Raw genomic sequence first — 14,533 nt, forward strand, 5'->3', positions numbered from 1 at the left:
TTCGGAAGAAGGATTTGGGACAGGGATACAGTAGTTTCTCCATTAACAAGTAGAATTTTGAGGGAGCATGTTCTCAATTACTTAACCTTATAATGAGACCAAATAAAAGAAAATATAATAGAATATTTTAGGGGCACCTGGATGGCTCAGTGGGTTAAGCCTCTGCCTTTGGCTCAGGTCATGATCCCAGGGTCCTGGGATCGAGCCCCACATAGGGCTCTCTGCTCGGCAGGGAGCCTGCTTCCTCTTCTCTCTCTGCCTGCTTCTCTGCCTACTTGTGATTTCTCTGTCAGATAAATAAGTAAAATATTTTTTTAACCAAAGAAAATATAGTAGAAAATTTTAAAAGAGAGGGGCAGCTGGGAATCCTCAGTAAATTCAGCAGCTGACTCGATCTCAGCTCAGGTCTTAATCTCAGGGTTGTGGGTTCAAGCCCCATGCTGGGCATGGAGCCTGTGTTTAAAAACAAAACAAAACAAAACACACATGACTGTTTTAAAAGAGAAATTGCTTCCCCAGCACAATTTTTTGTTTTTTTGACAGTTCTGCTTACTTAGAATATATATGGTCTTTTACTTGTGAAGCACACACATTCCATTTTTTTTCCTTTTCTTTTCTTTCTTCTTTTAGTGATGGAAAAATAATCCTTGGTGCTTCTGTTGAAACCCAGCCGTGCGATAATCTTTCGTAAGTCATGTTCTTGAATGTGGAAAATGTCATTGATACCTGGGAGAGAGGAAGATTCTGTGAAGCTTCATGTGAAGTGCAGTGCTTTGAATTTCAGGTTTGCACTGGCTTGCATTTTGACCCTAGCAGAAAAGAGTCACAGAGAATGATGTAATGGCTGGAAAGGCTGCAGTAGTTTTTTGCATTCTCCATGTAGTAAACCGGTCCATTATCTATGTTTATCCAAGTTCAAATCTGAATTAGGAAAATCTCTTACCAGAGCAGTATTCAAAGATGAGATCTTCTCTTTTCTCACCAATATCTTTTACTTTATTTGATACTGGACAAGTCTAGTAACTTATGTACACATGAGTACATGAGAATTGCCTTTTAAAAGTTTGTGTATGTGTGTTACTCTGCTTCTTAGAGCTTTTTTCTCTCTCTAAACTGGTCACCTGTTCCTGACTTCCATTTTTGAAAAGACAGCCCTGTACACTTGAATGCTAGTTATGTGAAAGGGAAAAAAATCTCTGGATGTTTACAGTGTCACTTCGCCTTTGCAAGGATAGCAAACAAATTATTATGGGCAGCCAGAGGGATTTTTCTTGTATGCCTCGATCAGAACTGTAAAATGAACTACTTGGCCAGATTCAGAAAATGGATTCCTTTGTGAATTGAAAAGTAACACTTCTGTCCTTTATTTTAATTACAAGGATTATATATAAATAGTATGTGAGTGTTTTAGAAGTTCCCTGGTATATTAACTAAAATTTAAATAAAAATAAAAAATAAAAAAGTTCCTGGTCTAAATGTATACATAAAAGGATACACCACTGGTCCATGGACAAATGCTGGTTTATTTTCAAATGTTGACATCACAAGGAGAGTCCTAAGTGTTTTTCCAGCTATTCTAACATGTGTGGGACATTTAGAGTTATTGGCAGGACAGTTAACCACCTCTGCTTTTAAAAGAACTCAATGTTATAATTTAGTAAAGCACATAAGTGACTGCCTGAATCCGGATTTTCTTTTATGACCAGGATTCAACCCACACACAGTTTTAGTTTCTTTCCAAGATATTCTCCTAAGAAACAGTGGCACCAGAGCCACTTATTATTAATCCTAATTACTATTATTGTTATTTTTAGAACTTCAAGTCTGCAAAAGTCCAGCAGCCTGGGCAATCTGAAGAAAGAGTCATCAGATGGGGTTGGTTCTGTGTTGTTTCTCTGTCTGTTACCCTGAGATGCAAATATTTAGGGATCCTCACATTTTCCCATTTTCCAAAGAAAACTCTCAAGAAGAGTTTGAGGTTTCTCTAATGCAGATTTATTAGATACCACAGTTAATGGTAAATATTAAGAAGGGTGAATATGAACAGTTGAAACTAGTGTATATAATCACAACTGAAGACTAATTAGCCATTATTGGAAATAAATGGAACTGAGATTGTGTAGCTTAGAAGTAGATAAAAGTTTATTTTAATTTCTAGAATTGTGTGTAACAGTTTGTGAATATATGAAGCCATTCCTATAACAATCTAAAATATTATTGTTTTGAACAGGAAAAGGAGTCTGTTCAGAAGCCTCCAGAGGTAATTTTTATGTCCAGATTACAATGGAAAAATGTTTGTGATGTCTGATACATGGGATTGCTTAACTGTCTCCAAAAAACCCAAACTCAGAACCTCCAAAACATGTTATATGAAAGAAGCCAGATACGAAAGATCAGATAGTCCACGATTCCATTTATGTGAAGTATGTAGAGTAGATAAATCCATAGAGACAGAACACAGTTTGGCGGTTGCCAGAGATGGAGAGGGAGGAACGGAGAGAAACTGCTTCCAGGGGGAGGGGTTTAATTCAAAATGATGGAAATGTTTGGGAGCTAGGTGGAGGTGGCAGTTATATAACACCGTGAGTGTACTTAATGTCCCCTAATTGTTCAGTTACTTTTTATGTTTCACCTCAATAAACTGTTGGGGAGGTACAAAAAACAGACAAAACCCCCAACTCTCAATCAGGCTAGTGATATTCTTAATTATCATATTTGGGCTTCCTAAGACCTCACAAAACATCCTTAGGTCACCCGCCCGAGAACAGCTGTTTATTTAATATAACCACTGTGTATACAGCAAACATTTTGGTGTTCTGTTTTTTTGTCTTTTTTTTTTAAAGACCTCATCAACAAGGGCTCTCGTTCTTCCTCCAATTTTCAATCATTAACTCTGTAAAGGCTACCTTCTGGTAGGCCACTTCCAGATGCACTCCCTTGACTGCTGGCTCTGAATGCCTTGAGTTGTAATGTAGGTGTCCCCGATAAGGCACGGACTGTGCACACAGCTGTAATTACAGGCATCCTTTGTCCTTTTTTGTCTTGCCAATTCAATAAATGATTAAATGATTTTGACTTCTGTGGTGAGACATAGGTAATAGTTGCACTAAACTGTGGCATCTATAAACTTGTAGTTACGATGAGCAATAAATTCAGAGGATAATATAACCACCTTCAAAGCTTGTGTCCCCTCTCCCCTTTCTCTACCTCTGCAAAAACAAAAACAGAGGGCAGGAGATGTTAGAGGAATGAGGGCATGCAAATCAAAGCATCTTTGGATCCTACTAAAACAATATAATAGATCATGTTACTGGAACTGCTAATTCAAATAACGAGAAAGCTAAAAAATCAACAGTACTTAGAAGTATAACTTAATTACAGTTAAGTTTCGCGATAAAGACCTTGACCTATTAGAGACAGCCAAAGAATCTTCTGAATCGATGAAGAAAAATTTAATTATAACAAGTTTAGTTTTGGTGTTAAGTGTATCAAGCATGTCATAGCGTTTGAAAATTGGTGATCCATGTCGGGTAACTTGCTGGCAAGGTAATGAATATGTCTCAGAACACCCTCTCAAAAACAAAATGTTTAACGGTCACTGGTTGTGTCCTCATTTGACTAGTAATTCCTTGAGTAGAATATTTAAATAACTGGAGTAGAATCTCTTTCTGCTGCTGGTGTAGAAGCTTGGAGATAACGCCTACTTTGCACAGTGATTATATTACGCTGGGCTTCTGATGCAGTTACGGTACAAAGACTGTGAACTGCATTGTAGCCTAGTCCATGTCATAACCATTCGAAAAATAGGAAGCCTGCTGGTATTCTGGTTATGCAGTACCTTATTTCCATGTCATTGGGGGAATGAGGCAAATAAAATAAAGCTTGAGAATTTCTATGTCCTAAATACTTCACATCTGAAGCATGCCGGTTATAGGTCAGTGATGAACATGTTTTTGTTGCTGCTCTTGCTTCCTAAGTAGCTTTCAGAACTGACTTTCTAAATTGTAATATGGTGCTTGGTGTTCATAATCAACTTACCAGTTCTGTGATTCTTTTAAATAAAATCACATGTGTAACAGATCAGGTGTTGTGCCCAGCGTGTACTCCTAATTGTGCACAGCCACGCTGTGTTCCATTTATTATTACTTGTCTTTTAGGATAAAGCTCCTGTAGAAAGCAGCCCATTCAGGGGCCTCCCTCCGAAAGCTCCGGGGCGTGATGCATCCGTGGATGACAACCCCTTTGGCACTCGGAAAGCCAGATCATCCTTTGGGCGTGGCTTTTTTAAAATAAAAAGTAACAAGAGGACAGCAAGTGCACCAAACTTGGGTACGTATGGCCAGCGTGCTTTTGCTTTAATTCACTCAGGACGAGGACAAGGTCAATCCCCTCCCTTCCCTGGTTCATTGATCTGTGTGTTTCTCGTTCTCAGAAATGAAGGTGAATGAGCTGGGGGAAAAGTTTGCAAGAAACTGCCCCCTTGGGTTTAATTCGGTGGTAAAGATAGCTCTGTGCAGGCCATCACCCTGCTCTCCTTGTTGGAGTATAAGTGTAGAGGAAAGACCAAAACCCTTGACACTCTCTGACTTCATTGTAAACAGCTTCTCATCTGTTTCGAAAGTGGACCAATTAACCCCATATTGTTCCTGCTAATGGAGTCTGCGATGTTGGAAGCACAGCGCAGTGCTTGCCTTTCCTCCCCCTGTGTGTATTTTGTGAGTAGGACTTTGAGCTGTGTTTCATTTTGTCATTCTCCTGTGTTCTCTCCATTGGGCTGCGTGTGATTGTGTGCGTTGTTGGGATATCTGAAGATCGTAAACGAAGTGCCAGTGCACCCACCCTAGGTATCGTACCCCTGCATGCCAGCCTTCGCCAGTGCTGTCCTCCAGGCTGACTAATCCTTGCTCTTGGCATCTGCGATCTCTAGATAGCAAGCTGGCAGCGATCAGAAAATGTTGTCCTCGACTCCAGAGAGTTCCTTCCAACTGCTGCTAAAGTGAACTCTCTGGAGAGCCTTTGCTTCCCAGCCTACGTGCTGTTTTAACCCCTGCTAATGACACCTTGCCAGGAGCTCTGGGAGGACCCAGAAGCGCACGGCACCCTCAGAGTCCAGGGCAGGACTCTCCTGCCTCGTACCTTCCAGCTTTCTCACCCTTCCAGTGCATCCTGTCTCACACTAACTCCCAGGTCCTGACAGTTCCTTCTCCATGTCTCCATTATCCCCAGAGAGCAATGTTTTCAGCCAAATCGAGAAGTCTGTAGAAGACATTGCAAATGATTGCTTTAGACTGACTTTTCTTAAGGGAATGTTCTTCTGACATTTATTGCTTTGAAGATGGAAGTGGCATTTAGTGACACTGGAGGAAGATTTCTGGGATATTTAAGGAGCCTCCCCCAGAGTGATTTTAGGAGAGGGGAAACTCCGTTTTCCTTTTTAAAAGTGTGGGGCATGGGAGGGAGGAAACATCCTCAAAACAAAAAAATGAAAACAGGATGCTTTTAGAATGAGGGTGAGTTAGGCAACATTTTCTGGTATACCCGTACCCATGATGGCTTTGGGGTTTGGATGGAAAGGTTCCTTTGGATTTTCCCTGAGATACCCATACACCAACTCATGTGGGTCAGCACAGGTTACTTTTCTCCCTTTGCAGTCTTACATTTCTAGAATACACATGGGATAAATAAAATCCAGACAACATTTTCAAATGTTTTTGCATCTTTCTTAGAAGAAATACATTGATAATGCTAAGAGCCCAGTGCTGCTTATTATAACCTATAATCACAGCTGTGCTTCGTAGAAAAGTCAACCTCTGCAACTTTTGTATCTTGCTGAAACACCATTTCTGTGATTTTTGTACAACTTTTTCTTTCCCGTAAAAGTGTCGTCTCACACTGAGGAAACAGTACTGCTTGTGTTTGTTAGTGGGGGATCATGTCTTAAGGGGCAGGTAAAAGAATTAAGAAATAGAGAATGCTGGGAGAACTGGGCGTAGCAAATTTGGATGTTACTCTTTCAAGGCAGAATCAACAGACACTGATTTTATATCAAAAGAAAAATGTGTGCATATCCAGTACAGTCTTTTCTCAGTAGGACATAGCAAGTTATAAATAGGAATAACTCTCTTGAAAAAAGACTGCCAGGGCTTGGTGACTAGGATCTGATGTAAATGCCAAAGGAGAGGAGGGAGTGAAAAGAAAATGCCAAAGAGTGTGAATGGGAGTAACAGGAAGAATATTAATTAGTATCAAGGGAATATTGAATAAGAAAATCTAAGAGAATTCTTCTGAGAATTGGATGGATTTGTTGAGTCTAAGATGTTCCTGGCACAGCACATTGGGAATATCCATAAACGTTCAGATCCTGAGTCTGGGGAGAGAGATTAGGACCAGAGATTGTGATACTGGCTGCTTATGAATGAGGGAAGCCATCATTTTGTGCCAGGCACGGAGTGGGTGAACTTGTTCAGAGATCCTGCTGGCAGGAGCCTAGAACAGAATCTCGGAGTGGAAGAAGAGGAGAAAACAGGTCCTATAGCAGAGAAGAAACGATCAGATGACAGATCTGGGAGATTGTCCTAACAAGATGAAGGAGATGATGTTTTTGAAGAATGTGGGAAGAATGTCAGCAGTACCAAGTGCTGCAGAAAAATCGAGATTAATTTAAGTGATCTCAGATCACTTAAAGAATGTGGCAATCCTATCCCACCTTTGAACTTCAAAGAGGTGGTAATTTGTGAGTTAATGAATTTAGGCACAATATCATATGCGATATTATACACATCATTCACTGATACACAGCAGACGGTAAAGCAGAACATAAATTTGTGTTCCATCTGTAATATTTGTAGGGTGCTCTTTACAGACCAACAGAAGAAGAATTTGTGAACAGTTGCTAAAGTTAAGAAGGGTAGCATCTAGTCATGTTCATTCCGTACTTTAAAACTCACCAAGTATGTATTCTGTTCTTGGAATAGCTGAAACAGAGAAGGAGACAGCTGAGCACCTAGATCTGGCTGGTAGATCTTCCCAGCCGAAAAATTCGCAGATATCTCCACCATCGCCGGATTCCAAAAAGAAATCCAGAGGTATCATGAAACTCTTTGGAAAGTAAGTAACACAGCAGACAACCGGAGGGGGCTTTGTGTTGTGTGTTGCTCAAATGTAGGAATAAATGGAAGATTGCCTAGAAACAAGTATGCAGTTGTAAGGCTTTGCTGTTCCTTTGATGGAAGGAAGATTGTGATCTGGGATGCACTGACTCACTGGGTCTCAGTTAAAGTGTAAATCCAGACGTCTTTTCTGACCATACATAAGCAATGTTCTCATTAACTTTAAAGTCCTAAGGTCTCCTCAGGTCTCTACAAGGCAATGTGATGTTGTTTCTTCTATTCAGACTTAGGAGAAGTCAGTCAACTACATTCAACCCAGATGACCTGTCTGAGCCTGAATTTAAAAGAGGAGGGACAAGGGCAACTGCAGGGCCACGACTGGGTTGGTCTCGAGATTTGGGACAATCTAACAGGTGAGAAAAAATGAACGAATGGACTTTGACATCTCTACCCACATGTCCAGGCTATGAGCACTTGCAATGTTAGTATTGTCCCTGGGCTGAGCAGTAGAATCCCTTGCTTACCCCTTTGCCTGGCAGAGGGGTCCGTCATCTTTAGCGCAGTGCGGGTTGGCAGTGGTTGGTGAAAATCATGCAGAAGATGAGGGCTACGTGAGCCAGGGGAGGAACCAAAGCTAAAGTGTCAGCAACATCTGTGTAAGAATGATTCTTTTGACTTCAATCTGACTGAGAAAATAGTTACCCCAAGTACTCTAAAGCATAGCTCTAGAGAGATGGGCTAACATAGCGGTTAAGAGTAGGTTCTAGAGACAGACTGCTTGGATCTGATTGCTGGCTTGGCTGCTTCCTGTAACCTGGGTGACCTTTGAGCAACTACATCCATACTCTATGCCTCCGTGTCCCCTGGTATGAATTAGTCTAATTATGAAGATTAAAGGAGTTAATATGCTTTGAGTATCTGGTAAATAGTAACTGTTCAGTGAACGTTAATGACTAATGGATTCTGTGAACGCACCTACATAAATTCATTAAGACACAAATTCTAACGGAATTTAATCAGGATTAAATAATCCTGAATTTATCAGGACTATGTAATGCTTTATCTGTTAAGACTCTAGGAACTTTTCCTACACCCTTACCACAATTGAGGGCTGTTTTGAAATTACTGTACTGACCTACTGAGCATGAGAAGGATGGGGTTGGCAAACATCTAGCACAAACCATTACACTTAGTCTTTGGAACATGGTCTCTCCTACCCTCGCAGAAGACTGGCCACAGGTTTTATCAAGGAGGAAACCCTGGCTTTCTCCAAACATATGAAGGTCTCATTTGCCATGTGTTCTCTTTATACACAGTAGAGGATCTCCTTGTGCTGTTTTAAAAAAAATAAAGAAAATTTTTGTTTATCTACATTTTTTCCCCCCAAAGAGGAACATGATTTACATGTCAAAGTAGAAAATTTGACCCAGAAATTACTGTGATTATGTTTCCCTGTACTCAGTGATGGCATGTTGCGCTCTTCTCACTGATAACCATTTGGAGAGAAACCATAATTCTGCTACAGTTCAAGTTAGACTTGATTTCTTTCCATCTAACCTAGTGTTTTCTGTTTAGAAATTCAGTCTTCAAACCACGTTGACTGAAACTAGTACAGTGACTTGACTTGTTGGTTCAACTTGTTTTTCTTCCACAAATATGTTTCTTGCTCAATCATATTGAATCTTTTGTGGTTTCATTTGAAATGAAAGCTGTGGTCCTTTTGAGGTAACTTTCAATGCCAGTACCACCTCCCCTAAACATGGACTGAAAAGTAAGCTTTTCACGGTCAAATAAGGCATTACTAGGGAATTTCTACATTAATTCAGTATAAGTTGGTCAACCTTGAGAAGCCACAGGGCTGGCTTGGAATTGTTCTTCACACAGTTGTTCGTTTTCTTATAGTGACTTGGATATGCCATTTGCCAAATGGACCAAGGAGCAGGTTTGCGATTGGCTTGTGGAGCAGGGCTTGGGGTCCTACGTGAATTCAGGCAAGCACTGGATTGCATCTGGCCAAACACTTCTGCAGGCTTCTCAGCAAGATCTGGAGAAGGTGACTGCTTCTCTGTTTTGTTTAGACAATGGCTACTGAGAAAGAGAATATGATTGTAGAATTGTTTTATACTCCAGAAAGGGGAGTGGGGGGAGCCAGTCAGTACTCTTGAAAAACTGTGTTTTCTGCTTCACACGTTTTTTTTAATTTAATCGCATGGATTTAACAAGAAGGACCTGATCTTAATGATTCCTTATGAATCATTTCGCATAATATTTTAATGAGAAATAATTGTATAGACAGAATAATAAACCTTAAGCTCGTATTTCTCAGAATCTTTGTGAGGCTTTAGCATTGGCCCAACTTCTCAGTGTAATGTATGCAATTCAACTTTACTTTGCAAAAAGGAAAAGGAAAGAGCCCTACATCTTACGTCAAATTATTTAACATATTTCCTAATTGTTTAACCTTTTGTACAGAAAGAATAGAATTCCAGTCTGGCTGAGGAAGGGGCCTACTAGGGAATGGAACATCCCACTAAACTAGTTGCTGTGGTCTTGGCTTTCTAGGGGCCTTTTGTTCAGCAACATTTCACCAACTTGACTTGGCATGCTGACTGAACAGGATTGTCGGGTCTTTAACACTGGCTTCGTTTAGGGGGAGCTGGCATCTTTTGCCAGTGGCATCTAGCCCATAGTGACAGAATGGTCAAACCAGTGTTTCTGCTTATTATTTCAGGAACTTGGGATTAAGCATTCACTTCATCGAAAGAAGCTCCAGCTGGCACTGCAAGCCGTGGGGTCTGAAGAAGAAACCAACCATGGAAAGCTGGATTTCAACTGGGTTACTAGTAAGAGATTTTAAATTCACTCATTCATGAATGAGTAAATGAGTGACTGACTGAATGAATGAATAAATGAATGAAGCTGCTTTTTCTTTTGAATCACAAGTACAGGTGTTGCGTGGCTTACTAACAACACTGATTTCTCTCCTATAGGGTGGTTGGATGACATTGGTCTCCCCCAGTACAAGACCCAGTTTGACGAAGGACGGGTAGATGGTCGAATGCTCCATTACATGACTATTGTAAGTGATTGGTTCCTGGGAGTTGGGGAAGGGGAGTGTCAAATTGCTTTTCTCTGGAAAGACACAGAAATAGTGAGCAAAATACATTGTTTTCACAATGATTCCACCAGAGTTTCAGGGTGTTGCCTTAACTTGAGAAGAGCCAGAAGAGTTTCTGTTAAGTTGAAGTCAGAGGATTTGGTGATTGCAGTACCGTTGGGAAATTTAAAACTTGGATTTAAGCTGTATGAAGGCTAATCTAAACTCAGCTCTCCAGGAAGATGGTTTTATGTATATTCGACAATGTAGACACTGAAGTGCACGCTTTGAAGGGGTAAATTTTCGCATAATTTTATATGCGAATTATATGTTATGAAGATGCTTTGTTTTATTTTATTTTAGATTTTATTCATTTATTTGAGAGAGAGAGTAAGATAGAGCACGAGCCCGGAGAGGGTCAGAGAGAGGAGGAGACTTTCACTAAGAAGGGAGCCTGATGTGAGGTTTGGTCCCGGGACTCTGGGATCATGACCTGAGCCGAAGGCAGCCACTTAACTGACTGAGCCACCAAGGCGCCCCTCTCCTAACGATGTTTAAAAAATAGAGTGTAGAGTGTCGAAGCCCTGGGGGTTTCTGAGTTACACATTCCTATATGCAGTGACTGCTCAGAAGAGACCACCCTTTTGACCTGACATCTAGAGACCCGTCTCCTCTCCTCCCTTCTGCTTTGGAGAATGTTACCCAAAACCTGCCTCCTTTCTCTCTTTAGCCCCGTTCCACTAGGGGAGTAATCGCAGAGGCAAGAAGTAGGCTGAGGTGGACTCTCTGATTCCTGCATTACTGTTCCGTATTTTTATCCTTCCATCTAAGAGGTAGAAGGACTTTACAACAGTGGAAGAGACGGTTTCCAGGAGAACTTGTTCTAGATTCCGCAGTCCTGTTAGTGCACTGCTGCTTTAGATTCTTTTCTTTAAAAGGCCTTTTGTGAGCTACGCTCTGGAACCAACCCCGAGAAGTATCTTCTTTAAGTTTGTTGAAAATTTGGGGCATCTGGGTGGCTCAGTGCGTTAAGCCTCCGCCTTCAGCTCAGACCATGATCTCAGGGTCCTGGGATTGAGCCCCGCATCGGGCTCTCTGCTCAGCAGGGAGCCTGCTTCCTCCTCTCTCTCTCTGCCTGCCTCCCTGCCTACTTGTGATCTCTGTCTGTCAAATAAATAAATCTTTTTTTAAAAAAAAGCTGTTGAAAATTTCAAACAGCTTATTTTTCAATGTCAGAATTGTGGGGTTCCTTTCATGGGATTCATTTTCTTCTCTGTCATTGAACCAAAGTCCGTACCTTGGTGGGCACCTGCTTGTAATAACACGCGTGGCACATTGCATGTATACTGTGTGCCAGACACTCTTCCAAGCTCCGTACTCCTATGAATACTCCAGTTTCAGCAAGCCTTGAGGTGACATTCTTGTTATCCCCCAGTGTTTAGGTGAGGGAATGAGAAACTTGAGAAATGGGGTAGCTCAACCAAGTTTCCACAGCCAGAAAGCAGTCAGAAGTCACAGGGTGTTTGAACCTAAGATGTTTCCAGATTCCTCCTCTTAATAGCTCAGCCTGCAACAAATTCAGTAAATACTTGCCTGCTTGTCTAGGTAGGTATGCTTCTGCACGAACGTGAGTAGATTCAGGCTTAAAACCACAAGAAAAGTGCACATAAATTTTGTGACTATAAAAGAGTAAATCATCTTAGACAATTAGACCTCAAAAGTTCTGAGTCACAAAAATACCTATTTGAACATGGTATCCTGGGCTGGATCCTGGAATAGAGAAAGGACCTAGTGGAAAAACTGGTGAAATCTGAGTAAAGTCTGTAGTTTTAATTACCATTTTTTTGTTTATGTTAATTCCTCAGGTTTGATGACTACATTATGGTTATAGAAGGTGTTAACCATTAGGGAAAGCTGAGTGAAGGATATATGGAACTATTATCTCTTCTTTGGCAACTCTTTGGTAAATTAAAATTACCTAAAAGATTTTTTTAGGGGCACCTGGGTGGCTCAGTGGGTTAAGCCCCTGCCTTCGGCTCAGGTCATGATCTCAGGGTCCTGGGATCGAGCCCTGCATCAGGCTCTCTGTTTAGCAGGGAGCCTGCTTCTCCCTCTCTCTCTATGCCTGCCTCTCTCCCACTTATGATCTCTCTCTCTCTGTCAAATAAATAAATAAAATCTTAAAAAAAAAAAAAGAAGAAGAAGAAGAAGGCGGCACCTGGGTGGCTCAGTGGGCTAAGCCCCTGCCTTCGGCTCACGTCATGATCTCAGGGTCCTGGGATTGAGTCCGGTGTCGGGCTCTGCTTAGCAGGGAGCCTGCTTCCTCCTCTCTCTCTCTGCCTGCCTCTCTGCCTACTTGTGATCTTGCTCTGTCAAATAAATAAATAAAAATCTTTAAAAAAACAAAAGATTTGTTAAAAAATCTAAAAATAGTATCTGTTTTGATTTAAAACAGCCCTCTAAAAAAAATCTCTCAAGCTAAAATAATTTGCATTGTATTTACATTGTAATCACGTATTTAGATTTTTTTAAATCTGAAAAACTTGAATTAGTTGAAACTGACCCACGTGGAAATGTTTTGAATGGGTGTCTCAATCTTAGATTAAAATGTGTTGAATGCCTTCTAACTTACCATAAGGAAGTGCCTTAAAGAAATTGATCCAAAAAAAATTCAGGAAATAATTTTGCTGAGTAGCTTTAAGAATTTAAGCTGATTGTCCAATATTTTTATTTAAAAACTATTTCTATAATAGATTATCACCCCCCCCCACCAACAAATGTGTTTATCAGTAAGGTGTGTCTAAAATGGATATTTTTCTTGTTTTATTTTCTGGGTGTGTTTGGAAATAGACTGGTGCTTATCTTGACACTGCCCTCCACATCACCTTCTGAAATAATTTGTTTTGGTGTGTTTGGTATGTTTGAAATGTTCCCAATAACCACAGACAGGAAAGTTACACCTGGAAGGAACTGATGGTGATACATGTTGCTACTAATAACTTCTTCCTGTCTCCTTTCTCTTTAACTCTCACCAAAACCTTCTCATCGATCAACATAATTTTCCCAAAATTATTCACAGACTCTGCTGGATAGAGCATAATAATCAAGAACTAGAGATTCCTTGAGGCTTGGGGAATACTATAACAGAGATACTTTTCTGATTTTCTCCCAAATGGTGATGTGCCTTAGTTCAGCAAACCTAGTTCTGCTGTCCTCACTGAACATCATGTGCTCTTAGCTCTTTGCTTTATCACACCAAATCAAAGTGTAACCCAGCCAATTCCTTTCCAACTGTGCTCTACAGAGCTGTGGGGTCTCACGATCCTGTTTCAAAGTGTCTGGAAGAGAAACAGGTGAAACTTGGCTTCTGTTGATACAACACTAATTTTTTGGTTGTTGTTTTTAATTTGGGGTCCTGGAGAGGATTTTGTTGGGAACAGGAAAAAAAGTGTTCTGTTACCAAATAAAGGGTTTGAAAATACAAGCGCTCGAGGCCTGTTGGTAGAGGGGTTTCCTAGTTTTACTTGTTTTCTGAAATTTCCCTGAGAAGGTCCTCCTGCTCTAGGCCAGGTCAGTGAACTCCTCTTTTTGTTGTTGTTGTTCTTTTTTTTTTTTTCAGGATGACTTACTGTCTTTGAAGGTCGTGAGTGTGCTACATCATCTCAGTATCAAAAGGGCTATCCAGGTCCTGAGGATCAATAACTTTGAACCGAACTGTCTGCGGAGGCGGCCGTCTGACGAGGTAGCACCTGAGGTTGAGATTCCCGCTGCATGCGCTCTCCATGCACGGGACAGCTGTGCGGGCAAAACAGACACATGAGTCTTCATGGGCGGCAGGGAAGGCTTCTGCCATCCTCAGAGCCTCAAGTCCAGCCTCATTACCTTCTCGGGCTTTATTTTCCTATATCCCCCCCATTGTGATGGCTCTACCTGTGTAACCACAAAGATTGTGTTTTAATTTCCCTCCCTCCTTTTCTCGGGTGTCTCTTATTTTCCTGCCTCCTTAAGCCACAGAGTTAAATATCACTCTAGAGACTTGTATTCCTAAAGCACTGCTTCATGAGTTTGTGAAAAAAGCTTGGAACACTGGCACGGATGCCTCAAAACAAAACTGAGATTAGCAGACCCCTTTTCACCTTTTCTGTAAATACTTAGTGGGATGTCGAGGGAATTGTGCTCTAGAAGGCAGACTTTGTAGAAGGTGCAGTTTGAGTGTTTGGGATCCCACAGTCAATGGACTAACGCTCCTTTTATTTTGTTTTATTTTACTTTTTTCATAAAAAAGAAAATGTTCCAGATTTCATTGTTTATGCACCACACCCAGTGT

The 14,533-nt window shown here is 40.9% G+C and overlaps 1 protein-coding gene across 11 annotated transcripts in view; it reads left to right on the forward strand.

Moving 5' to 3' along the window:
* Positions 1–14,533, forward strand: part of PPFIBP1 (PPFIA binding protein 1) — a 177,583-nt gene that overhangs the window by 157,633 nt on the left and 5,417 nt on the right. For 9 of the 11 annotated variants that reach the window (XM_059187571.1, XM_059187572.1, XM_059187573.1 and 6 more), the window contains 11 exons: positions 631–687; positions 1,815–1,875; positions 2,231–2,260; positions 4,158–4,329; positions 4,812–4,844; positions 6,975–7,107; positions 7,394–7,522; positions 9,012–9,162; positions 9,841–9,952; positions 10,100–10,188; positions 13,826–13,948. In XM_059187571.1, the coding sequence (XP_059043554.1) occupies positions 631–687; positions 1,815–1,875; positions 2,231–2,260; positions 4,158–4,329; positions 4,812–4,844; positions 6,975–7,107; positions 7,394–7,522; positions 9,012–9,162; positions 9,841–9,952; positions 10,100–10,188; positions 13,826–13,948 (1,090 nt within the window). The remainder of the gene's footprint in view (positions 1–630; positions 688–1,814; positions 1,876–2,230; positions 2,261–4,157; positions 4,330–4,811; positions 4,845–6,974; positions 7,108–7,393; positions 7,523–9,011; positions 9,163–9,840; positions 9,953–10,099; positions 10,189–13,825; positions 13,949–14,533) is intronic. The other 2 variants (XM_059187579.1, XM_059187578.1) reach the window with 1 other exon arrangement.

Source organism: Mustela lutreola, chromosome 8, assembly GCF_030435805.1.
Source record: "Mustela lutreola isolate mMusLut2 chromosome 8, mMusLut2.pri, whole genome shotgun sequence".
Classification (NCBI taxonomy): Eukaryota; Metazoa; Chordata; class Mammalia; order Carnivora; family Mustelidae; genus Mustela; species Mustela lutreola.